The sequence below is a fragment of the Salvelinus namaycush genome, chromosome 5 (assembly GCF_016432855.1).
Source record: "Salvelinus namaycush isolate Seneca chromosome 5, SaNama_1.0, whole genome shotgun sequence".
Taxonomy (NCBI): Eukaryota; Metazoa; Chordata; class Actinopteri; order Salmoniformes; family Salmonidae; genus Salvelinus; species Salvelinus namaycush.
Window position 1 is genome coordinate 70,046,979 of NC_052311.1, and position 25,760 is coordinate 70,072,738.

General features: G+C 42.3%; 2 protein-coding genes across 2 annotated transcripts in view; one reads left to right on the forward strand and one right to left on the reverse strand.

Annotated features, from left to right (window-relative positions):
• The first annotated feature begins 6,164 nt into the window (after positions 1-6,164).
• On the forward strand, positions 6,165-8,057 carry sp8b (sp8 transcription factor b). The gene is made up of 2 exons (XM_038992844.1): positions 6,165-6,185; positions 6,720-8,057. The coding sequence occupies exons 1-2, from the start codon at positions 6,165-6,167 to the stop codon at positions 8,055-8,057; spliced, it is 1,359 nt and encodes a 452-aa protein (XP_038848772.1).
• Positions 8,058-12,011: 3,954 nt separating this feature from the next.
• LOC120047322 (ATP-dependent translocase ABCB1-like) overlaps positions 12,012-25,760 on the reverse strand; it is a 29,189-nt gene continuing 15,440 nt past the window's right edge. The window contains exons 8-30 of the mRNA XM_038992846.1: positions 24,123-24,314; positions 21,061-21,232; positions 20,642-20,766; positions 20,339-20,516; positions 20,062-20,175; positions 19,802-19,912; positions 19,476-19,601; positions 18,566-18,769; positions 18,117-18,287; positions 17,705-17,866; positions 17,207-17,437; positions 16,472-16,627; positions 16,139-16,243; positions 15,868-15,945; positions 15,446-15,529; positions 15,040-15,243; positions 14,664-14,764; positions 14,421-14,561; positions 13,806-13,962; positions 13,500-13,697; positions 12,790-12,996; positions 12,378-12,524; positions 12,012-12,209 (exon numbers count right to left, since the gene is read on the reverse strand). Coding sequence (XP_038848774.1) covers positions 12,012-12,209; positions 12,378-12,524; positions 12,790-12,996; positions 13,500-13,697; positions 13,806-13,962; positions 14,421-14,561; positions 14,664-14,764; positions 15,040-15,243; positions 15,446-15,529; positions 15,868-15,945; positions 16,139-16,243; positions 16,472-16,627; positions 17,207-17,437; positions 17,705-17,866; positions 18,117-18,287; positions 18,566-18,769; positions 19,476-19,601; positions 19,802-19,912; positions 20,062-20,175; positions 20,339-20,516; positions 20,642-20,766; positions 21,061-21,232; positions 24,123-24,314 — 3,562 coding nt within the window. The remainder of the gene's footprint in view (positions 12,210-12,377; positions 12,525-12,789; positions 12,997-13,499; positions 13,698-13,805; positions 13,963-14,420; positions 14,562-14,663; positions 14,765-15,039; positions 15,244-15,445; positions 15,530-15,867; positions 15,946-16,138; positions 16,244-16,471; positions 16,628-17,206; positions 17,438-17,704; positions 17,867-18,116; positions 18,288-18,565; positions 18,770-19,475; positions 19,602-19,801; positions 19,913-20,061; positions 20,176-20,338; positions 20,517-20,641; positions 20,767-21,060; positions 21,233-24,122; positions 24,315-25,760) is intronic.

Sequence of the window (25,760 nt, forward strand, 5' to 3'; positions counted from 1 at the left end):
GTGTTTATATGTGTTTATGTGTGCATGCATCTCTGAACCACAACAGTATACTGTGGAACACATGGGTTGTTTGATGCCCCGAATGTGTCCCTGTCTCTCTGTGTCCCTGTCTCTCTGTGTCCCTGTCTCTCTGTGTCCCTGGCTCTCTGTGTCCCTGTCTCTCTGTGTCCCTGGCTCTCTGTGTCCCTGTCTCTCTGTGTCCCTGTCTCTCTGTGTCCCTGGCTCTCTGTGTCCCTGGCTCTCTGTGTCCCTGGCTCTCTGTGTCCCTGGCTCTCTGTGTCCCTGGCTCTCTGTGTCCCTGGCTCTCTGTGTCCCTGGCTCTCTGTGTCCCTGGCTCTCTGTGTCCCTGGCTCTCTGTGTCCCTGGCTCTCTGTGTCCCTGGCTCTCTGTGTCCCTGTCTCTCTGTGTCCCTGTCTCTCTGTGTCCCTGGCTCTCTGTGTCCCTGGCTCTCTGTGTCCCTGGCTCTCTGTGTCCCTGTCTCTCTGTGTCCCTGTCTCTCTGTGTCCCTGGCTCTCTGTGTCCCTGGCTCTCTGTGTCCCTGGCTCTCTGTGTCCCTGTCTCTCTGTGTCCCTGTCTCTCTGTGTCCCTGGCTCTCTGTGTCCCTAGCTCTCTGTGTCCCTGGCTCTCTGTGTCCCTGGCTCTCTGTGTCCCTGTCTCTCTGTGTCCCTGTCTCTCTGTGTCCCTGTCTCTCTGTGTCCCTGTCTCTCTGTGTCCCTGGCTCTCTGTGTCCCTGGCTCTCTGTGTCCCTGTCTCTCTGTGTCCCTGTCTCTCTGTGTCCCTGTCTCTCTGTGTCCCTGGCTCTCTGTGTCCCTGGCTCTCTGTGTCCCTGGCTCTCTGTGTCCCTGTCTCTCTGTGTCCCTGTCTCTCTGTGTCCCTGGCTCTCTGTGTCCCTGGCTCTCTGTGTCCCTGTCGCTCTGTGTCCCTGTCTCTCTGTGTCCCTGTCTCTCTGTGTCCCTGTCTCTCTGTGTCCCTGTCTCTCTGTGTCCCTGGCTCTCTGTGTCCCTGTCTCTCTGTGTCCCTGTCTCTCTGTGTCCCTGGCTCTCTGTGTCCCTGTCTCTCTGTGTCCCTGGCTCTCTGTGTCCCTGGCTCTCTGTGTCCCTGGCTCTGTCCCTCTGGATGCATTCCAAATGGCACCCTTTTCCCTATAGGGCTCTGGTCAAAAGTAGTGCACTATATAGGGAATAGGGTGCTATTTGGAACACACAACCTCTGTGTCCCTGCTGGCTTGCTGGGAGAGGGGAGGCCCTCAGTGAGTGTGGCTCACCCAGGCGGAGACAGGCTTCCTGCACATCCTTTGTCACACCATTTGGGCCCTTGTGTCTGTGGCTCCCCTGCTTCAGACCTACTTGGCAGCTCACATGGCAGACAGACATCTGCTCCTCCTAACCTCCTGCATGGTGAACAGAGAGAGAGGAGAGGAGAGGAGAGGAGAGGAGAGGAGAGGAGAGGAGAGGAGAGGAGAGGAGAGGAGAGGAGAGGAGAGGAGAGGACCACCACTAGCCCACACCAGCAGTCAGTCAGTCAAAAACACTTGTGTCCCCATATCCTGTTCTGTCACTTGAGTTAACACCATGCTCTAGATATGATCACATCTATGGGCAGAGTGAGTAACAATAGTGGAATAGTGGAGTCACTCAAAAACACTGTCCTGAAATCCTATTATATCACTTGAGATATATTGCATAAAACAACTTAGCATAGGCTAAGTATGATATGGTTGAAACATGGGTTTGATAAGCATCTGTAAGCTACCCTAGGACACTCAACTCTTTATTTCTCTTGTAACTTAATTTAACAGTCCGAAGTGGAATGAGGTGGTGCCCCTAAACCCACAAACAATGGTTTCGTTTTTGTTATTCTTCCAAGACAATTATTTGCATGGTTTTATGCAAAAATCTAATTTCACCATGATAGTGGACTAATTGCTGTGGCAAGCCTCAACCTGCAGGTTACTTCCGAGCATGGATCTTCAGCAGTAAGACCCCGAGATGAACGAGTTGCTTTGTAATCACCACATTTAGAGTAAAGTTCTCCATCCCTTTCATCCGGCTACTTCCCCCTCAGACTCTCCTTCCCTTCATTTTCTATGCAGAATAATTCTAAAGAAGACAATATTGAGCACATTTTGTTCGTGCTCAGCGGCCCTGAATAACGCGGTCATTATGGCGGTGAAAGCGACAGGTTTGGAGTTTGATTTCATGATGGTAATATAGTCCATGCGTGTAGGAGAAAGAACGCCCTGAATGGGGACATCTGTTCAATGTGACGTACAGTTAGTGGGGAGATAGGCGATCAGAAAGAACAACCTGCGCCCGGCCTCACCATGTGAACTCAGGCCAACCCACCCTCACTGTGACTGGAAGGTTTATGGGAGAGAGTCTGTGCCCGGCCTCACCATGTGAACTCAGGCCAACCCACCCTCACTGTGACTGGAAGGTTTATGGGAGAGAGTCTGTGCCCGGCCTCACCATGTGAACTCAGGCCAACCCACCCTCACTGTGACTGGAATGTTTATGGGAGAGAGTCTGTGCGCACAACTAGCCGACAAAGGGAATTGTATTAATTGTAAAATACGGATCGGTAAAACCACCCTAGTAAACATGTGAAAGTCAATTGACCATTTGGAAGTGTCCAATCTCTCTCTACCATCAATGATGTAGTTGTCCATCAGTGACATGTTGAAACATGTTGCATGGGGAACTGTTATCTTGCTGACCTATCAAATCAGTCTGCTTGATAATTCAACCCAGCAATTTGTCAATGTGACATACCATGGTTTCCACACATGGGGACTTGTTTAAAAAGATAACCTCTACATCTTCCCCCATCATAGCAAAACGCAGCATCACATTTCTGCATCCCTTATGTTAGCTCTCATACCTACCTGGGATATTTAGGTCAGCACATGTTAGCTCTCATACCTACCTGGGATATTTAGGTCAGCACATGTTAGCTCTCATACCTACCTGGGATATTTAGGTCAGCACATGTTAGCTCTCATACCTACCTGGGATATTTAGGTCAGCACATGTTAGCTCTCATACCTACCTGGGATATTTAGGTCAGCACATGTTAGCTCTCATACCTACCTGGGATATTTAGGTCAGCACATGTTAGCTCTCATACCTACCTGGGATATTTAGGTCAGCACATGTTAGCTCTCATACCTACCTGGGATATTTAGGTCAGCACATGTTAGCTCTCATACCTACCTGGGATATTTAGGTCAGCACATGTTAGCTCTCATACCTACCTGGGATATTTAGGTCAGCACATGTTAGCTCTCATACCTACCTGGGATATTTAGGTAAGCACATGACTGCGCAGCCTTGTCAGTTGGCTTGAACACATGTTGTGATTAGACCACCGGTGGACGAGCAAGCCTCTCTCTCCTCAGTTATTCCTAATTAAATGCAATTCCCAAAGTACCATTTATCTTGCAGGAGACAGGGTCTACTGTTGTACCGCCTGCGGGTGGAGGGGATGCAGCGCTGCGCTCAGCCTCGTGCACTACAGACAGAAACATCGAGGGTCAATCGATATCAATATGGCGCCGAGTGGAGCACGGTATGTAAGCCTCTATCTAGGCTACACATTGTATTTTTCAAATAATTTGGTGTATCTGTTTAACGTTTTTTGACTTTTTGTTGTTGTTGTTGTTGTCGTCATTTGACCTAAATTGTTTTAGGGAGAAATGACGTCAACTAATCAACTGATTGAGTTCTAGTATAGCGTGTACTTCTGTTCTTATGGAAACTCTGTATTTCTTTTTTATGGTTATCATAAATATTAAATAGCATATTAGTGAGTTTTAAGTTTAATATTGGAGACCCAGTTTTCTCGAAATTATAAGCTAAATGAATGGGTTGCATTAATTAAGCTACAGGCAAGTTTTACAAATGTAAAGTTTGATTTATTTTCAGAGAAGGTTTCTATTTCAATATTTGCAGAAATTACAGTCAATAATAACCAATGATAAAATGTAAAACTGAGATGTGAAGAACTCAAAAGAGAAATACAAAGTCGTTTTTTTAACATAGGATAACTACAATTGTTAAACTATTTCTACAGTTATTGCATGAACACGAGAAATGATTGTCAATATTAGACAGGTGCATAGACATGATACAACTGTTACTTAGGCGATATCAACTACATGTATAGTAATCATTCTTAGTCCAATGCTCTCTGTTACTTAGGCGATATCAACTACATGTATAGTAATCATTCTTAGTCCAATGCTCTCTGTTACTTAGGCGATATCAACTACATGTATAGTAATCATTCTTAGTCCAATGCTCTCTGTTACTTAGCCTAGATATTTATTTATTTCATATTTGTTTTTCCAGCACTATGGACACATTTTGACTGCACCTTGTTCGCTCTAGCAGCGTAAATTAAATCCAAAAAGCTGTTGTCCAATCGAAGAAACAGAGGAATTAATCAGATAGTCCATCTATCACACAGTGTAATAAAGGAAGCGACATGGGTTAGGCAGATGATGTGATGAATAATCCCTGGTCGTTTTAATTAACTTTTCGCTGTCTTGTAATGACCAAGCTGGTCAACAGACCCGGTCAATAAGCATGTTAATATCAAACATATAAAACTACGCATGATTAAAAACCTCCTGCGTTATTAAATTTGAAATTCAAATGAAATGTATGCTGCCAATGCACACTGCATGCTAATATAGCGAGGGGAAGAGAGAGAGAATGATAGAGAGAGAGAGTGAGAGAGAGAGAGAACGGCAGAGAAAAATGAGAGTCCCCGGGTTGTTAAGGCCTTCAAGTCCCTGTTATGTAACGAACGGAAGCTATTATTATTATTATTATGTACATGTACTTAGCTACATGGGCTCATAACAGTTGAGATGCGATGGAACATATTCGATATTATCAAAATAGCTTTTAATTTTATATTTGATCGAATGTGTAAGATCCGCATAGGCTGTACGAAAACAGACAGAAATGTGCATTGTATCGCTGTAATGCGCCTGTAGGCTACACTGTTTAATCTAAGATCACATTGAGTAATTATCAACGATATAATGAGGCTAACCAGATCTCACCTGGACACACAACACAGGGAAAGGTAAGAATTATTAAATTAAATGAAGTTCATTTCCTTTTATTTTAGATGTGGTCTGTTCTCCTTTATGCCTCCTCCATCTCTCTTTCTACACACACACACACACACACACACACACACACACACACACACACACACACACACACACACACACACACACACACACACACACACACACACACACACACACTGTAACTCCATGGACTGATGTACCAATGTAAACGAACTAGTTAAATTAAGTGTATAATTATTTTGTCATACTATGAAGTTAATGATAAAGTCAGTCATCTATTTTCTGGAATGCAGTGCATTGTAGTTTTAATCAAAATTGTCAAAATAATTGAATGCAATTACAGTAAAGTGACATTTTCAAAAAAGGTAATATTGGTCCTGCATGTGAAAACAGTGGAGTCTTTTGTAGGCTTCATAATCGTTGTTCGCATGAATTACTTAAAAGTAATGACAACAACATTAATGTAAAACTTCGAAGGGAAATACGCCACAGAAGGTTAGCTAAGACATTTATGGCCTCAATGTAACACTGGTAGAAAGTGAAGCAAAAGTTTTGAAAAAAGGGATTGAAAATCTCCTAAATAGTCATATACAAATGTTTGATACCACTGTAATAACACCAAACTATAAATAACAATAACAGCAACAACGAATAATAACCTAATAACAATAATTACGATAACAATAAATAATAGCACAAGTAGTCTCATTTTAATCGTAAATAAATACAATTCCCAAATGTCCTCTTTCAGATTTCAATAAGTAATTATTTTCACTCTCATTTAACTTTACCTTCTTCCGTTCTTTTATTATGAAGAGGGTGGTGAAGGGGTGGAGAGCTGTCTGAAGTAGTCTACTGATGACCTCACGTTAGAATGTGGCAGTGTGGTGGAACAGAGGCGCTGATTGGTCGCCCGTGTCACAGCGGTACTTCAAAGCCGGAGAGGACCTACAATTGTGGTGGAATGGGCGGAACACATCATTGTATTGCACACCTCTAAAAAAAACACTGCTGTGATTCATAAATATAAAAAGATCCTCTGAGGAGGGCACTTTTTGTGATGGCAACTTCACTTCTAGGGGTGAGTCTAAGGGGTTTCTTGCTGGTTTAATTAGTTATTTTATTGTCCAGCGGAGGGGATTAACATTGCTTCCGTCACACTAGGAAAGACAGTTCGTTGATTATGTTTTAAGCAAGTGGGTCACGAGTAAAAAGCTGAGATTCATTTCGCAACGACAGAGAGACGCGCCCGGGATATAACTTTCTACTGATGTGCACAAGACGCGCATGTTGTTGTGCATGTCATGTATAACGTCATTTAATAGTTTTGTTATAGCTACATTTTGGTGCGTTCTATTTCATCTCAGTCTACAGGTATGTTATGACTCTGTTATGACTTGGAAAAGATGCCTGTTTAAACTGTCCCGCTAGTTGGTCTATTGCAAATGGAAATAGTTTACAAAGTAGCTTTTGCATTAGCACGGAATGAACTTTTCACCGACCAAAACATCATTGTTATTGTAGCTTACTATAGGAAAGGCTATTAGGCACCAACTGACCAAGCAAACTGAAAGGTTCGTTATCGATATCAACATGTTGTTTCTTGTCATTTCAGGAGGAGCCGAGGCTAGGATCCACTCCTTTAGCCATGTTGGCTGCGACATGCAACAAGATAGGGAGTCCGAGCCCATCACCATCCTCCATTTCGGATAATTCTTCATCTTTTGGGAAAGGCTTCCACCCGTGGAAGCGAGCCACCGCCAGCAGCTGCAGCCTTGGGTCCGGCCTGTCCGGGTTTGGAGTGTCCCGTAACGGAGCTGGTCTATCGGACTCGTTTGGCACCAACAGCTCTCCCGGATCCAGTGCCTTCTCCCTAACGTCCGGCAACTCATCCACGCCCCACTTTGGAAACGACTATTCTGTATTTCAGGCCTCCGTTACAAACAGTTCTCAAGAACCCAGCCATCAGCCCGTCTTCATTTCCAAGGTGCACTCCTCAGTGGACAGTCTGCAAGGCATCTACCCGAGAATGAGCGTTGCACATCCGTACGAGTCCTGGTTCAAGTCGTCCCATCATGGTATCCCCACAGGAGAGGTTGGCACCACCGGCGCGTCTGCATGGTGGGATGTGGGAGCGGGTTGGATTGATGTTCAGAACCCGAGTGGAGCAGCTCTACAGTCCTCGCTGCACTCCGGTGGACTCCAGACGTCGTTACACTCTCCTTTAGGGGGCTACAATTCCGATTACTCCAGCCTAAGTCACTCAGCCTTCAGTACAAGTCCCTCTCCACACCTTTTGACAACCGGACAACACCTGATGGACGGTTACAAGCCGGTGTTATCCTCTTATCCAGACTCCAGTCCGTCTCCATTAGGCGGAGCAGGGGGGACTATGTTATCTGGGGGGCCAACGGCCTCTCTAGCGGGGTCTCCCCGGTCCTCCGCACGGCGCTACTCTGGCAGAGCCACCTGCGACTGTCCCAACTGTCAGGAGTCGGAGAGGCTGGGGCCGGCGGGAGCAAGTCTGCGGAGGAAAGGGCTCCATAGCTGTCACATTCCGGGCTGTGGTAAGGTTTACGGCAAAACGTCGCACCTCAAGGCGCACTTGAGGTGGCACACCGGAGAGAGACCGTTTGTGTGTAATTGGCTGTTTTGCGGGAAGAGGTTTACGCGCTCTGACGAGCTCCAGCGACACTTGCGCACGCACACCGGGGAGAAAAGATTCGCCTGTCCGGTCTGCAACAAGAGGTTTATGCGGAGCGACCATCTGAGTAAACACGTAAAGACTCACAGCGCCGGGGGCTCCGCCGGGTCTGGCTCTGGCAGCGGGGGAAAGAGGGGAAGCGATACCGACAGTGAGCACAGCGCCCCGGGGAGTCCTCGATGCCATTCCCCCGACCTGTTGCAAGCTCCCGAATCTACCCCGGGAACGGGAAACGAACGGCCTTTCTAAACTCTCTCGACTAAGTATAATATCTGAGAAAAACATATGATCTGAGGGAAATGACTAAACTACAGTGGACATACGTCGAGTATGCGTAATTATGCTAATGTGTGCAAGTTGAGTTAATCAAGTGATTTAGACTACTGATCAAATGATATCTCCTAGTAGCCTATTGATGACGTGGGGTGTACAGGTCAAATACAGTACTGGTAAAGTAATCCTGAAGGCACACTGGAACACTGGGGCACAATGTAAACACATCAATGTTCTTCTAACGCACAGACTGATCCAACCGGGGAGGCCTATACTTTGGTGTATGTACCCTTTTTGAGTGTTTTTACGCAACATGGTTATTACATGGCTATTACAATAAGCAAGAAATAGACAACGTTGTTCTATCACTTGGTGATAATATGTGTCCTGCAATATCGTGTTACTGCTGTGCTGACGTACTTTTATTCAAAACCAAACTGTGGCACTTTATTAGCCTGTTGAACAGTGAAATGATCAGTACGCGTCCTTTTCGACGGCTCCTTTGTAAGAACAAATCACTGTAGCTGTCTATGTGCGGTGATCCACGTTTTCTTTATGTCCTAATCTACCCTATCGAACACATCCCCAGTTTATTAATAATGGAGGAAAAGTTATGTCGCCCGTTGATTAAACGCTCCACGGAAACTATCAGAAAGAGCCTGACCAAGTTTGTAATAAATACTTACTTATTTCACGTCACTGCGAGGCTGTATATAATGAGAAATGTAATAGCCTAGAAAATGATTCCGCACCAATGTAAAGGTGAGTTATGTATTTGTCCATGAGACGATTTTGTATAGTCATTTCTAGTTGTACATTTGGCTCTAGTAAATATCTGAACATGTACGGAAGTGTATTTTGACATTATTGTTTTATTTTGTTTTGTTTGTTTGTCAGGCTATAAAAAATGTTATTGTGGGGAGTTATATTTAACCACAAGTTTTACTTGTATTTCTGAGTCTTTTAATAGACGCACTTTGAATTTATTTGTAAGATGATTTCGAAATCATTCACTGTTTATTATTCTCATCTTTTAATTTAAGTAAGCATGTTGTAAAGTGACGTTAAATTCACAAGCATCATTTCTCAGAGACTGGCTTTCTAATTTAAGCCACTCAATAAAGTCGGTATGGATTCAGAATCAATTCGTTTAGACTCCGTTTGTTTGCTTCCTAATTGAAATTGAACACGTCATTGGCACAGTCGACGAAGCTATTCTCTGCAATTTAGAAGTAGGCTAAAATTGTTACTGGTAGAGCCCACCTAAAATGTTGCTATGCTGTGGCAATTTCATATATAGTTGACATAGGCCGATGCTGCACATGACCTACATGTACAATTACAAGTTTCATTCAATCAAATTGTCTTTGATTCTCCGATCTGCTGCTTCTTAAACAAATAAGACCGTTCAAACAAACTATTTAATAGAACATTTTCTTTCATCAGAATTTCATAGCCTAAACCATAGGTTTAGTTTTTCTTAATAAATTAGTATTAGCGCTGAACTTCCTTTCTGTGACGTTTTACATCCAGATGTGCAAAACATTTTATATAAAAACAAATGAAAATCTATATTTGAATGTATGTAATGAAATTGTAATTGCAATTATAATAAAAGTATAGAGAGAAATGTGTCACGCAGGTGACGTTTCCACGCCAAGATACGTGTCTGGAAGTTTGGGTAATTTGAGTAAACGAACATCCACATTAAAAACAAACATTTTAGCTGGATTGCATGACCATGATTGAAAAATAAATACTGTAACTAATATTTTAAGTATTATAATTTTCTTGTGGTCCTATCTCATTTTCTGAACATAAAAGCTCGCGTCCAGAGAAAGAAACTGCTGCGTCCGTAAAACGTGTTCCATATTTGGTTGCGAATGTAAGGGTCACTTTTACAAATAGGCAGAAGTAGTTTTTCTTTCTACTATGTATAACTTTACAGCACTTGTTAATTTGCCATAAGGTAATATGTATAGGATGTTATTAATATCAGCATTATTTTTTAAAAACAACAAATATAAAATGGGCAAAAGTCGGATGAAAAAGTTGAGGGGCAAAACTTTTCTAGATCCGTCAAATAATTTCCATCATAATACTTATTATATTTATTGTAGTGCAAAACTATCGTGGTGCAAAACTTCTCTAGATTCACAAAATTATTCCCACGAAATAATATATTATATTTATTGCTTTAAAAAAACTATAGCTTGCCTTTAGTATATATTTGAGTAATCTCGGCAGTGGCACCCAGAACCAAATCAGCTACTGGATTTGGGAAACAGTGGAGCGGTGCATGTTTCACCTGCTGTGGGAAACTTACTTACAAATGTAGGCTAAGTTCATTTATAAAACTCTTAGAACTCTTAATAAATAAAACAAATATGTAACGAAGTGAATACATTGGCGAAGAATAATACATTTCTTCCTAAATGTTTTAGGTTGACTTGACTGAGAAGGGCATGTACGATAGGGATAACTGGTTCATCGCTTCATGTTGGGCCTTTTGAAATAGGCCCACCTCGTTTAACACCAAGCCTGGAACTATCGCGATTTTATTATTTTAAGATGAGATTTTGATGACAACAAAAATGTTTTAACGTGTTTTTAAAAATCATTCTCTTATGGCCAGCTGTAGACTATTATTTCGGATTGAATTCGGGAGGTTGAAATACAATTAATGTTGCCGGCGTGCAATATAAGAATGTTACCGTTACACCATTTTTTTAGAATGTAAACCAAATAAGATAATTTCCATAACACTAGACTAAAACGATGTGGTCATATATTTCTACAATTTATTTCGCATAGGCCTAACACAATTATGCCACCTAGTGTTATTTAAATCTTCTTTTACAGTTGGAAAACAAGTGGCATTTTTATCGAAGTTAGCCTTGGTTGGAGATAGGCTACATTTAGTGGCATTTGAAATAGGCCTCAATCGAATTGAAGTCGTTTGAAAGTTCTAATACCCCACTAACGTGTTTCATTGGCAACGGGCGCCATCTTGTGTCCATCAGCCCTCTGCAGACTTCAGTAGCCTATTTAGTCGCATTTAAAATGAACGAGTTCCAAGTTTATTTGAAAATGTATTGACATATTCCCCACAGATGAATAGATTACAGATGAATCATTATGTCACTTTAGAATCATGTTAAAAATAACATGTTATGGGATCTAATGTTTTATTTGAATGCATATTTACAAACAAGTAACAGCCTTACATAGTGTACTAATTTAAATATATAGATATTCTTCAAACGCATACTTTGTCTTCTAGAGCATAGTGTCCCTGTTTAAAATAATCAAAATATCACAGTATACAATAACATACAACAGTCTTCTGAACATCAACCTCTCATATTTACAGGTATACAACCTTTCCCAATCACTGCTTTTATCCAGTCATTTAACTGTGATAATGTGTCTTACTGTTTTTCTTATAGAAATACATACTGTACTTGTTGTCTTCAGACAATGAAAGGTGCCATGGTCAAGAACAGTTCATTCATTCGAGGCAGCTTATCAAGACTTATTTACGCTGATGTCCGTGCTCAAGCATTACGCTAAAGTGAGTCATACAGTGAGGAACCCAATAGCACAGGAACCCAATAGGCTACATTTCAGTTTACCACCTACATGTGATCAAACCAACTGACACTGAGACAGTTTGTATCATGCAATTGAACATCATTTTAGCAGTCCATTCAAAGTGAGTTATGGCTACCATACCATTATCCATATAGATTCCTTATTCTTTATACATTTTTATATATAACCTTTATTTAATCAGGAAGTCCCATTATGGACAGGAGACCTCTTTCTCAAGGGGGACCTGGCTAAGAAGTGCAGCTCAATTAAAAGAGCTCACAAAACAACATTCAACAGAACAGTACATACGCTGCAAAACATCAATCTGAATATGAGTTAGTGGGTGACCTGTGCGTTGACCAGGGCATAGTAAGCCCCCCCTTTAGCCATGAGGTCAGTATGTGTACCCTGCTCTGTCACCTGACCATACTGAATTACCGCTATCTGGTCTGCGTTCTGGATGGTAGACAGGCGGTGGGCGATCACGATGCAGGTGCGGCCCTGCCGGGCGGCGTCTAAAGCCTGTTGGACAATCTGGGGGAGGGAGGGATAGGGAGGGAGGAAACAGAGAGACAGAGAGGTTATTTGGGAAGGAGGGAGAGGACATACTGTGTGAAGATAAGCTTTTGTGTGTGACCAGGCCATTAATGAATTAATAGGTAGAAAATGAGATGGCCGACACTCAATGTCCATGTGACTTACCTTCTCACTCTCTGTGTCCAGGGCGGAAGTGGCTTCATCCAGCAGCAGTACTTTAGGCTGCCTGACCAGTGCTCTGGCAATGGCTATCCTCTGTTTCTGACCTCCAGACATCTGGGTCCCCTTGTCCCCAACCCTGGTATTGTATTTCTGACAAAACAACAACACAATTTATAGTGTTTGTCTATATTGAACACTTTTAAAATACAAATTAAAATATAAAGTCATAACAGCCTGTCTTGGGCTAGTCAATAGCTATTCTATATGAATATCTGTAGAGAGACATTAGTTTAAGTTCTACTGTGACCTCACCAGTGACATTTTTTGGATCGCCTTTGAGAAAACTTCAAATATCATCCTACAGCTACAGCCTATCATGTCTCCTCCCATCTCCCTCACTATACTGTTACTATACCTCTGGCAGGCCCATGATGAAGTCATGGATGTTGGCGTTCTTGGCTGCCTCCTCTATCTCATCCTGGGAGACCTCTCTGCTGTTGTCCCCGTACTGGATGTTCTCTGAGATGCTGCAGTCGAACAGGATGGGCTCCTGGGACACCAGGCCCAGCTGAGACCTCAGCCACGACAGGTTCAGGGTCTTAGTATCCAACCCATCCACTAACTGAGACACCACAATAATACCACAGAGTTAGGTCAACCCCTTCGTTAACTGAGACACCACAATAATACCACAGAGTTAGGTCAACCCATCCACTAACTGAGACACCACAATAATACCACAGAGTTAGGTCAACCCCTTCGTTAACTGAGACACCACAATAATACCACAGATTTAGGTCAACCCCTTCGTTAACTGAGACACCACAATAATACCACAGATTTAGGCCAACACCTTCACTAACTGAGACACCACAATGATACCACAGATTTAGGTTTAGAATGTTTAAAATGTTCAGATTAAAAATAAGTAACATCTTGGAATACCAAAGGAATTAATAATCCACCAATGTTACAAATATTACATATTAAAATGCTGAAAAGTGGCCTAACAGTTTTACTATATTTGTTGCATTCCAGTTCCCAGTATACTGGTTTAGCACTTTGAAATAGTTTTGAAAAGCGTGCTTTATATGACATGTATTATGAGATTATTTTGGGTCTCACCACTTCTCCTTCAGCAGGGCTATAGAAACGCTCCAGTAGTTGTATGGAGGTGCTTTTCCCACAGCCACTCTCCCCGACCAGGGCCAGGGTCTGACCAGGCCCCACTGACACGCTCAACCCCTGGAGAACCCTCACGTTCTGACGGGTCGGGTACGCAAAGTGGATCCCTCGGAACTCAATGTCCCCGACAAAGTCCGTCTGGAAAAGACAACATTTTTGTTCCAGATCATCGTCCCATAAAAAACACAATGTGATATCATTGTTTTTTTGTTTATATTGGAGTAAGACACATTATAGCTCACTCACTGGCTTCTCTCCCTCCTCACTGTAAATGTCAATCTCTGGTTTCTTCTCCAACAAGCCAAGAATTCTCCCAGCAGCTGCTTTCGCTTTGGCAAAGTCAGGAGCAAAAGATGCTGATTCTCCTATGTTCATGGCAGCAAATGTGATCACAGAAAACACACTGTGAAAGAAAAGGACCATGTTGTACTATCACTGCCACTATATTGGCAGACCCTGGTCATGACCCAGCTCAACGAGGGTGTCTCAGGGAGATTTGGAATGTGCAAAAAACACACTTCCAAATCACACATGTGCATTAATACACATGTGTACATGTGTGAAATAGGACAAATATAAGCACCCACCAAATTAATGTTATAATTATATTATTATGTTTATATTACCGTATAGTGACAATGTGGCAGCCAAGGGTTCTAGTCGGGGTTGGGGTACATTCCATTTCAGTCAATTCAAAACTCAATTCCACAGTTTCCTCATTGAAAAGCATTAAAGAGAACTGGAATTGGAATTTCAGTGTACTTCCTGAATTGACAGGAATTGAAATGGAATTGACCCCAACCCTGGTGTGAATGTATTCATTTTAGATGAGGATATAACAGTACCAGTATGTATACTCACAGGAAAACATTTTCATATTCTGTGTGGCAGTGAGCAATAAGCCAGGACCCAAAGCGGAAGATTGCAGCCTTGACCATGTAAGGGATTGCTTGGGCAACGGCAAATGTTAGTCCGTAGATGGGAGCCTTCACCAAACCGTTCCTGATGTATTCAATTGAAATGTAATCAGTACTTGATTGTAGGTTATAAGGTCAAACAATCCAAAAGCTGAGTCTATAACAAAGTGAATGACTGTACTCTTACTGGTATGGTCTTTCTAGACTGTCCATGAACTTGTGAAAGAAGACGTCCTCCCGTGTCAATCCAACAACTGTCTTGAAGTTTTCAACGGTCTCAGTAGATATCTACAAAAGATTAATAAAGATATATTAACGTTTTATTTGAACACATGGTATCACACACTGATATAACCCACTGTACCAAAGTGTATTGCAATTATGGTTGCATACTAGCAGTAACCTTCCTGAAATTCCCTGGTTATCCAGATATCCTGTTTTAAGGTTTCCCTGATTTTCCTGATTCCGTAAAACCTATAACCGGGATTACTGGAAAATCTGGGAATTTTGGGAATATTACCGGAATTTTGCAACCCCGATTGCAATAGAAAGTTGATGTTTACCTTCCCAGACTGCTCCAGGGCACCCTGGTCTTTGGAGGCGTGGCCTGCCATGGCCCTTCTCTGAATGATTTTGGCTCCAATGAGGAAGGGCACACAGGCGAGGATGACGAGGGTGAGCTGCCAGCTGTGGATGAAGGCCACCACAATGGCCATGGTGAGAGCACAGACTGTGTTGGTGGCCAGACCCAACCTAGACCCAGTCGCCTGGTGGTGAGGAGAGAGGAAACAAGTAGGTTCCATCCATTATCAGACATTGCAACTCTAAAGAATGCAACTGTAAATACATAGAAGCATATGTACAGGTAGACATTTTTAAAGATTTGTACAGTAGAATGATTCTGAATTGACATTGATGTGATAGATTTTGATCGCTTTCTCAATGTGTAAATCAGAGCATTGTGCTTACCCCTTTAACCAGAGATGCATCTGTGGCCAATCTGGTGGTTAGAACTCCCACTGCATTGTTGTTGTCATCAAACCATCCAATCTCCTGTAAGGAATGCATTTTAGCAAGGTTCTGAGGCAGAACACCACAAAGTGGCAGTTCAGAATTGTAATTTTAGCAAGGTTCTGAGGCAGAACACTGCAAAGTGGCAGTTCAGAATCGTAATTTTAGCAAGGTTCTGAGGCAAAACACCACAAAGTGGCAGTTCAGAATTGTAATTTTAGCAAGGTTCTGAGGCAGAACACTGCAAAGTGGCAGTTCAGAATCGTAATTTTGCTGGTATTATCAATACAGTAAAGTAAATTAGCAATGACAAGTCAGTCTTTTCGAATTTATGTACAATTGCTGAAGTATATATTTTCCCGCATGACAGTTTGTCCTACCTGTCTCATCATGGCATGGAATACCTGCCTCCTCAGCCTCATGGTAAGAAGCTCTCCTGATTTTCCAAACATGTAACCCTGAAACATAGAACATACAGCAGAAATTTACCCAACCAGGCATCCCCACAACATATTAAGGGTTTGAGATAGATACAGAATTGTACTTTAAAGTGCGTCCCAAATGGCACCCTATAGGCTCTGGTCCAAAGTAGTGCACTGTATAGGGCATAGGTTGCCATTTGACACAGTTTAGATCTATAAATTAGAAAACCTTTAGGAAGTAGGTGACAAAAGCCACTCCTCCGATGAGAAGGAAGAGCAGGGAAAACATCATGGTTTTCTGTCGTTTGACTTCCGGGTCAACCTCGGAAAACACCTAGAGAAGGTCACGGGGCGGAGAGAAACCCCCCCCAAAATAGATAACAACAGAAAATGAAAAGCCAAAACCCACCAACCAACGACCATCAACTAAATTATGTGGAAAAATAAGACCACCTCGTTTAAATCAAACTCAATCGAGACACCAAGGAAATGTGAGTAGTCTGCATTATTTAACAATTCTTCATATTATGAACACAAGGAGGTGGTCTTGTGAAACACTTACTCCAATGATCTTGGCGAAGATGATGGCGACACAGGGATAAACGGCTCCCCCCACCAAGCTAGACAGGGTTCCTACCAACATGTACGGCCACTCGGGCTTGTTCAAGGCCAGGATTCTGGTGAAGGGGATGTCTGGAGCTTCCTCTGGTTTCTTTTCCTTCTGTCATCAAACATTGTCATCAATGACAAAACTAAATGACCAAGGACCAACATGATGTAACAGATATTATTTCTGATGACAATGAACTATCACTATATACAGTAGGGTGGCAGGTTCGAATCCCCGACTAGGTGAAAAATCTGTCGATGTGCCCTTGAGCAAGGCACTTAAACCTAATTGCTTCTGTAAGTTGCTCAAGATAAGAGCTTCTGCTAAATTACTAAAATGTAAATGAATGCAACCATACATTATATACCTTACATTATATACCATACATTATATACCATTCATTATAAACCATTCATTATAAACCATTCATTATATACACCATTAATTATATATACCATTCATTATAAACCATTCATTATAAACCATACATTATATACCATTCATTATAAACCATTCATTATAAACCATACATTATATACCATTCATTATATACCATACATTATATACCATACATTATATAATAGGTACGATGATAATTCAGCAATAGCACTATAACAAAGCTATGTTCCTATATAACACATACAGGACGTCATATTGCGCCCTAAAGGAGGATCTATGTAATAGTACCTTCTTGTCTTTCTTGGACTTCTTAGATTTCCTCCTGGTCGGTTTCATTTCCACACGGCCACTGCTGATTGAGTTCCTTTCAAAGCCGCCGTTTTCTATTCCTTCCTCGTTTACCACTTCCAGCTCATCCATGTCAGATGAGTCATATAGGACATCATCTAGATCCTCATATTTAGGAGGGTTATCCTCTTCCACAGGGTCCTCTTCATCTTCCTCTAGCTTCCCTTGACTCTGAACAACAGACAAGGTGTGATAGTGGATTTGATCATGTTACACACAGAGCCTGTTTATTACTGATCATTATTCATATAGACACAGGCTTGATAGGGTATATTGCTCTGATACTGATGATATGCGTCTCTAAATATGACTGATCAACATGATTTAGACGTTGACTGATTCTACTGTTGAGGCAGAGTTGGGGCCCTGGTGGTCAAAAGTAGTGCACTATAAAGGGAATAGGGTGCCATTTGGGATGCAGTGAGCGTGATACAGTACCTGCTGCATGACCAGAGAGTAGTAGACCCCCTTCCTGGCCATGAGTTCCCTGTGTGTTCCCTGCTCCACCACCTCTCCGTTGCTGAAGCCAGCGATCACGTCAGCTGTTCTGATGGTGGACAGGCGGTGGGCGATCACTATCGTGGTGCGGCCCGCCCTGGCCTATGGGAATGGGAGGAGACAATATAGTAATTTATCCCAAATTATTATTTTTTATTACCTCTTCATTTTCGCTGAGATGGATTCCAACAGGATCTCATCGATTCACTCTGATTCTTGACGTTTGTCAACTGCTGCAAACGTGAACTTGCAAGGCTGCAGTCAAACAAATCGAATCAGGCTGTTAAGGTGCACAAAACCAGGTTTGAGAACAACCTTAACCATGGGTCTGGTCCTCAGGGAGGGTACTGACCTTATCCAGAGCGGCCTGGACGACCGACTCACTCTGGGTGTCCAGGGCGGAGGTGGCCTCGTCCAGCAGGAGGATCTTCGGGTTTTTGACCAGGGCCCGGGCGATAGCTATCCTCTGCTTCTGTCCTCCACTGAGCTGGGCTCCCCGTTCCCCCACCATGGTGTTCAGCTTCTGTTAACGCCACATGAAATGGGATGGAGATGAAATAATCATGTTTAAATTTGTCCATTTGGATAACATCATCACTATTTGGCCATTTCCTTACACTGTATACAATTTCAAAACAAAACAAAAAAACATTTCATTTCAACACAGTCGCCATAGAAACAACAGAATATCTGCTGTCATACTCCAAATCATTTGTACACCATAGATAATTTAATATATAGTACATGTGAAACAGTGAAGCCATTGTATGTACTCATTTGTCAGTAATCTATCCCACGTACATCGGGGAGTTTGGAGATGAAGTCGTATGCGTTGGCCTCTCTCACGGCCCGTTCGATGTCCTCATCTGTGGCATCCTCTCTGCCGTAGCGGATGTTTTCTGCGATGGTTGTTCCGAATAGCACAGGTTCCTGACTGACGATACCCATATTCTCCCTCAGCCACTTCACATTCAGGGTCCGGATGTCCCGACCATCCAGGGTAATCTGACAACAAACCAGGGTCATATTCATTAGGCATGCAAATTTCTCTGCTTTGCTGACGAGTATTTTCTATGCTCATACAGGAGTAATAAATGTGGGAATGTTGTTTATTATTATTGTTGTTATTTTATTTATTATTTTGATTTATAAGGGGGTGCTGCAGCAGCCTCAGCACCCCTACTTCCCTCGGCTATGCAACCCAGACCAACAGCGTTCCTGACAAATTATATATCAACCTTCCACAAGAGGGCACTATAATACTAATTTACTTTTAACTGAACTGAAGTCAACACTAAACCTGATAAGCCAGAACTTGGGAATGAGTGTACGTGAGTGAATGTTTGCGTGTACATTACAAGTGTGTGTGTGTGTACATTATACGTGTGTGTGTGTACATTATACGTGTGTGTGTGTGTGTGTACATTACATGTGTGTGTGTACATGTGAGTCTCTGTATGAACTATGAGTCAGTTGTTTGAACTTTAATGCACTCGTGTCCTGCATACTTCTCCTGAGGTTGGATCATAAAGCATGTGTCCTTCACTGGAGGCTGGTGGGTGGAGCTATTGGAGGACGGGCTCATTGTAATGGCTGGAATTTATTCCGTCCTCTTATAGCTCCACCCACCAGCCTCCTCTGGAGTCTTTACAGTGGGACATGTGTCTCTTCTTAATGACTTTGAATAAACCTTGATCAGATTTGTTCATACCTCTCCTGAGTCTGGATCATAAAAGCGCTGCAGCAGCTGAATGGTGGTGCTCTTCCCACATCCACTGGCTCCAACCAGAGCTATGGTCTTCCCACGAGGAACTGTCAGATTCACTCCCTGAAGAATCTACAGCGACAGGGAACACATCCCACAACGTATTTAACATGTATTTTTACCGTCATTTTACAATTGTACGGCTTGTCATTTTGTTTTTGCTATTCCAACTGGAAAACTGAAAATTCATCTTAGCTTCTTCCTTATTGTGCATTTTTCAAATCATTTGGAGACAGGTTAGTGTCTGAATCTGATTCAAATCCACTACTTACTTTGACATCTTTCCTGGAGGGGTAGCTGAAGTGGATGTTCTTGAATTCAATGTCTCCTTTCACACAGTCTGGTTTGTGACCTTCCTTTGAACTGCTGTCTATGGGCCGCGGCTATGACAAACAAATCAACTCATCAACCGCGGCAGTAGGACAAATGTCTAAATTGGACTTGAGATCATGTTGTTCTGAGTGAGTTAGAGTGAGTTCATACAGTTTCAATGCTATGGTGATTCAGGGGTTAAACTGAATACTTCCGGTACCTGGTCAATGGTATTGTAGACTTCATAGGCAGCACCCCGGGCTTTGGCGATGGCTTCCAAGTTAGGCGCACCCTGGCCCAAAGAGAACGACCCAATCATCACTGAGAAGAAGACCTAAAAATAGCAGCAACAAAGAATGTAATGAAGAAAGGAATTCTATTAATGCCAGACAGAGTTACAGGTGTGAAGACATTGCAGAGGCCTCTTCACAATAACATGTCAATGTATCTATTGGAAAATAGTACATTCTTACTTAAAATCTTCCATAAAAGCTTACTGTAATGGTTTTTCCAATGGTGTAGTTTTCAGGCTCGTCTACAGAGAGCTTGGTCCCGTACCAGAAAGCCAAGGCGTACGTCCCAAATATGACAAACTGGGTGAAGCCCATGGCCACGTTAGTGGTGATGGCCTTCTTTATTCCAAAGTTTTTAGCATCCTCCAAGTTGTTTTCATACCTAAAATATATAGAAGAAATGCCTAAATAGGGGAATGTGTCTTGATTTTGGTAGATCGCATTAATAATTATGGAAAGAGATACACTGTTTTATGCAACACATTAATTAGTTAATAACTGACGAACCTTTCCACAGCTTTCTTCTGCCCATTGAAAGCCACAACTGTCCTGATAGCCACCAGTATCTCTTCAGCTACCACCCCTGCTTTGGCATAGGCAGACAGCTCCTTACTGGTCAGGGTGGCAAGTATCTGAAATCAAATACAACATGTTAATGAATACGGTATCTTACACTGCTGATGTAAAAATGTCTTTATAAAAGAAATGTGATTGTGGAAAACTGAGAGGATTGGATAAGTATAAACTAGGGGTGGATTTGGGATTGGGCACAAGAGCAGTGATGCAACCACTGTTTAGTGACACATGAAAACGATATGGCACCTTATTCCCTATGTAGCCTACTACTTTCAAGTAGTGCACTATATAGGGAATAGAGTACCATTTGGGATGAAGCCGTTGTCTTTGCAGGTCATTGGTAGTCTTACTTTGGACCAGACGGCAGCTGATCCTGCCAGGAGAGGACTGACGGCCAGGATGACGAGTGTCAGCTTCCAGCCGAAGATGAAACCAATGATGAACCCTGACAAGAAGGTGCAGAAGAACTGCACGAACACACAGATCTTGTCTCCAAGGCCTTCGTTGATTGTGTTGATGTCACTGTAGAAAGTAAAAGTATTATAAATGATTTATAATATAATAATTGACATTATTTAAACAATCTTAATAGCATTTTTTATATCTGTAGTTGCTCAATGTGATCATATATGCTAAAATATGACATTGTCTTTGATAAACAAATAAATCCCAATCATTCATCCAATGTATCACACTGACTCTGTCAACCTGACATTGAGAAGTCCTACCTGGTGTGTATCAACCTGACGTTGAGAACTCCTATCTGGTGTGTATCAACCTGACATTGAGAAGTCCTATCTGATGTGTATCTACCTGACGTTGAGAAGTACTATCTGGTGTGTATCAACCTGAGATTGAGAAGTCCTATCTGGTGTGTATCAACCTGACGTTGAGAAGTCCTATCTGGTGTGTATCAACCTGACGTTGAGAAGTCCTATCTGGTGTGTATCAACCTGACGTTGAGAAGTCCTATCTGGTGTGTATCAACCAGACATTGAGAAGTCCTATCTGGTGTGTATCAACCTGACGTTGAGAAGTCCTATCTGGTGTGTATCAACCTGACGTTGAGAAGTCCTATCTGGTGTGTATCAACCTGACGTTGAGAAGTCCTATCTGGTGTGTATCAACCTGACATTGAGAAGTCCTATCTGGTGTGTATCAAACTTACTCTGTCAACCTTACGTTGAGAAGTCCTATCTGGTGTGTATCAAACTTACTCTGTCAACCTGACGTTGAGAAGTCCTAGCTGGTGTGTATCAACCTGACGTTGAGAAGTCCTATCTGGTGTGTATCAACCTGACGTTGAGAAGTCCTATCTGGTGTGTATCAACCTGACATTGAGAAGTCCTATCTGGTGTGTATCAAACTTACTCTGTCAACCTGACGTTGAGAAGTCCTAGCTGGTGTGTATCAAACTTACTCTGTCAACCTGACGTTGAGAAGTCCTAGCTGGTGTGTATCAACCTGACGTTGAGAAGTCCTAGCTGGTGTGTATCAACCTGACGTTGAGAAGTCCTATCTGGTGTGTATCAACCTGACGTTGAGAAGTCCTATCTGGTGTGTATCTAACTTCCTCTGTCAACCTGACGTTGAGAAGTCCTATCTGGTGTGTATCAACCTGACATTGAGAAGTCCTATCTGGTGTGTATCAACCTGACGTTGAGAAGTCCTATCTGGTGTGTATCAACCTGACATTGAGAAGTCCTATCTGGTGTGTATCAACCTGACGTTGAGAAGTCCTATCTGGTGTGTATCAACCTGACGTTGAGAAGTCCTATCTGGTGTGTATCAACCTGACGTTGAGAAATCCTATCTGGTGTGTATCAACCTGACATTGAGAAGTCCTATCTGGTGTGTATCAACCTGACGTTGAGAACTCCTATCTGGTGTGTGTCACGTTCCTGACCGGTTTTCTGTTACTTTGTATGTGTTTGATGGTCAGGGCGTGAGTTTGGGTGGGTAGTCTATGTTATGTGTTTCTATGTTTGTTAAAGGGTGACCTGATATGGTTCTCAATTAGAGGCAGGTGGTTTTCATTTCCTCTGATTGAGAGCCATATTAAGGTAGGTGTTTTCACATTGATTGTTGTGGGTGGTTGTCTCCTGTGTCTGTGTTTGTCGTGCCACACGGGACTGTCTCGGTTTGTTTGTACGTTCGTTCTTTTGTGTAGTCATTTTCCTGTTCGTGAGTTCTTCGTTGTATGTAAGTTCGCATGTCCAGATCTGTCTACGTCGTTTGTTATTTTGTTAGTTATTCAAGTATAGTTCGTTTTTGTCTTGTTCAATAAATTCATTATGTCCTATGACAACGCTGCATTTTGGTCGAATCCTTGCTCCTCCTCTTCGGATGAAGAGGAGGAGGAAATCCGTTACAGTGTGTATCAACCTGACGTTGAGAAGTCCTATCTGGTGTGTATCAACCTGACGTTGAGAAGTCCTAGCTGGTGTGTATCAACCTGACATTGAGAAGTCCTATCTGGTGTGTATCAACCTGACGTTGAGAAGTACTATCTGGTGTGTATCAAACTTACTCTGTCAACCTGACATTGAGAAGTCCTATCTGGTGTGTGTCAACCTGACGTTGAGAAGTCCTATCTGGTGTGTATCAACCTGACGTTGAGAAGTCCTATCTGGTGTGTATCAACCTGACGTTGAGAAGTCCTATCTGGTGTGTATCAACCTGACGTTGAGAAGTACTATCTGGTGTGTATCAACCTGACGTTGAGAAGTCCTATCTGGTGTGTATCAAACTTACTCTGTCAACCTGACGTTGAGAAGTCCTACCTGGTGTGTATCAACCTGACATTGAGAAGTCCTATCTGGTGTGTATCAACCTGACGTTGAGAAGTCCTATCTGGTGTGTGTCAACCTGACGTTGAGAAGTCCTATCTGGTGTGTATCTAACTTCCTCTGTCAACCTGACGTTGAGAAGTACTATCTGGTGTGTATCAACCTGACATTGAGAAGTCCTATCTGATGTGTATCAACCTGACATTGAGAAGTCCTATCTGGTGTGTGTCAACCTGACGTTGAGAAGTCCTATCTGGTGTGTATCAACCTGACGTTGAGAAGTCCTATCTGGTGTGTATCAACCTGACATTGAGAAGTCCTATCTGGTGTGTATCAACCTGACGTTGAGAAGTCCTATCTGGTGTGTATCAACCTGACGTTGAGAAGTCCTACCTGGTGTGTATCAACCTGACGTTGAGAAGTCCTATCTGGTGTGTATCAACCTGACGTTGAGAAGTCCTATCTGGTGTGTGTCAACCTGACGTTGAGAAGTCCTATCTGGTGTGTATCAACCTGACGTTGAGAAGTCCTATCTGGTGTGTATCAACCTGACGTTGAGAAGTCCTATCTGGTGTGTATCAACCTGACGTTGAGAAGTCCTATCTGGTGTGTATCAAACTTACTCTGTCAACCTGACGTTGAGAACTCCTATCTGGTGTGTATCAAACCAGGACATCTGTTGGTGGAGGATGGCATGGAAGTATTTCTCCCGGATCCGTTTGGTCTGTTTGGTGGCTGTCAGCAAGAACAACATCACCTGAAAGGTCCCCAGCAGGAACACAGCACAACCGATCCCGATGAAGTAATAGGCATGTCTGGAAATTCAAATGTATGTATCACACAGTATATTTTAAAGCAATAAGCAACGGGGGGGGTGGTGGTATATGGCCTTTTCTTACCCACAACACAATGCAAGAGTGCCTGGATACAGCCCTTAGCCGTGGCTTATTGGCCATATACCACAAACCCCAGAGGTGCCTTATTGCTATTATCTAATTACATTGGTAATCAGTTTATAAGTAAAAATACATGTTTTGTCATGCCCGTGGTATACGGTCTGATATACCACGGCTGTCGGGCCAATCAGCATTCAGGGCTCGAACAACCCAGTTTATAATCATAAATAAAAGCGACATTGTATTTACATGAGGATATATTTATGATATAATATATTGATAATGTGTGTGTTATCTACTGTACTCATTATCACTTGCCGAGTCATTAGAGCCTGTATATCAACTCCAGGAATTTGAATACATCCGTCAGTTGAGTTCAATAAAGCGCTGATCTCCTCCACAGTGAAATTGGCTATGGAGAAATGACAATACCAGTAGTCAATGTTCACAATCTGGCGTGCCTAACATATGATATGTGTAGTATAAAACATAATTCACAAATCACCAAATATATGGTGAAGATATGCATAAACAATGCAACCCATAATAGAAATAATCACATATATGTATCTCATACTGTAATACATGGCCACAAAGGAGCCCTGCACTTTATAGCCAATACACAGATGTAAGATCTTAATTTGAGCCAGTTTGCTACAGCAGGAAAATAATCCCGCAACAACAGGACAGGTGAATTATTATGTGGATTATAATTAATGGGCATTTTTGTAGGGGTTGATACATTAAGAATGGTGCTGGATTGGATAGCGGCCGTTTTACTAGTTGCTGACCAATTCTGCTGTTTAGTGTGTATTTGTGTGTGTTTTTTTTGCATATTGCATCCCTGTTTTTGCCACTTTATTTTGTTAGGCTACATATACATTTCACACAAGTTTAACATACATGTCACTTTTTTTATGATCCTCAAACTATTTACATACCGTCAGGAGTCAATTATTTGAGTACACAATATGACATTTTACAGGAAGGAAGTAGAGTTTACAATACAATATATTGTATGTTATTCTCAGAAAATAAAATGTCGTCCCGCCACTCCCTCGCCGTGTAGGTCTGTCGCTTGGTCAAGAGTTGTTGATATCTGATACAGTGTTACATAATACATCCCATGCATCAACTGTATTTGCCCGAGCTTTGTTTATCACAGCCACTGATCGCTCTAAACGAACAATATCTTGGAAATATGATAAGCATATTTGTGGTGAGAGGATTGCAGGGGGTAATCGAATCACTATGGATAACTTGTTTTGCTGCTGTTAACCCCGCATAAATTATTATCTTCTGAACCAGTTGCAGTCATACATGGTACTTTTATACACAGTAATTACACAAAAAATATATCTATTT

What these genes read in the sequence shown, in the direction of transcription:
- sp8b (XM_038992844.1), top strand. Translation starts at nt 6,165, where the DNA reads ATGGCAACTTCACTTCTAGGG. An exon ending in TGGCAACTTCACTTCTAGGG is followed by an intron (nt 6,186 to 6,719) that starts GTGAGTCTAAGG and finishes TTGTCATTTCAG; the next exon opens with GAGGAGCCGAGGCTAGGATC.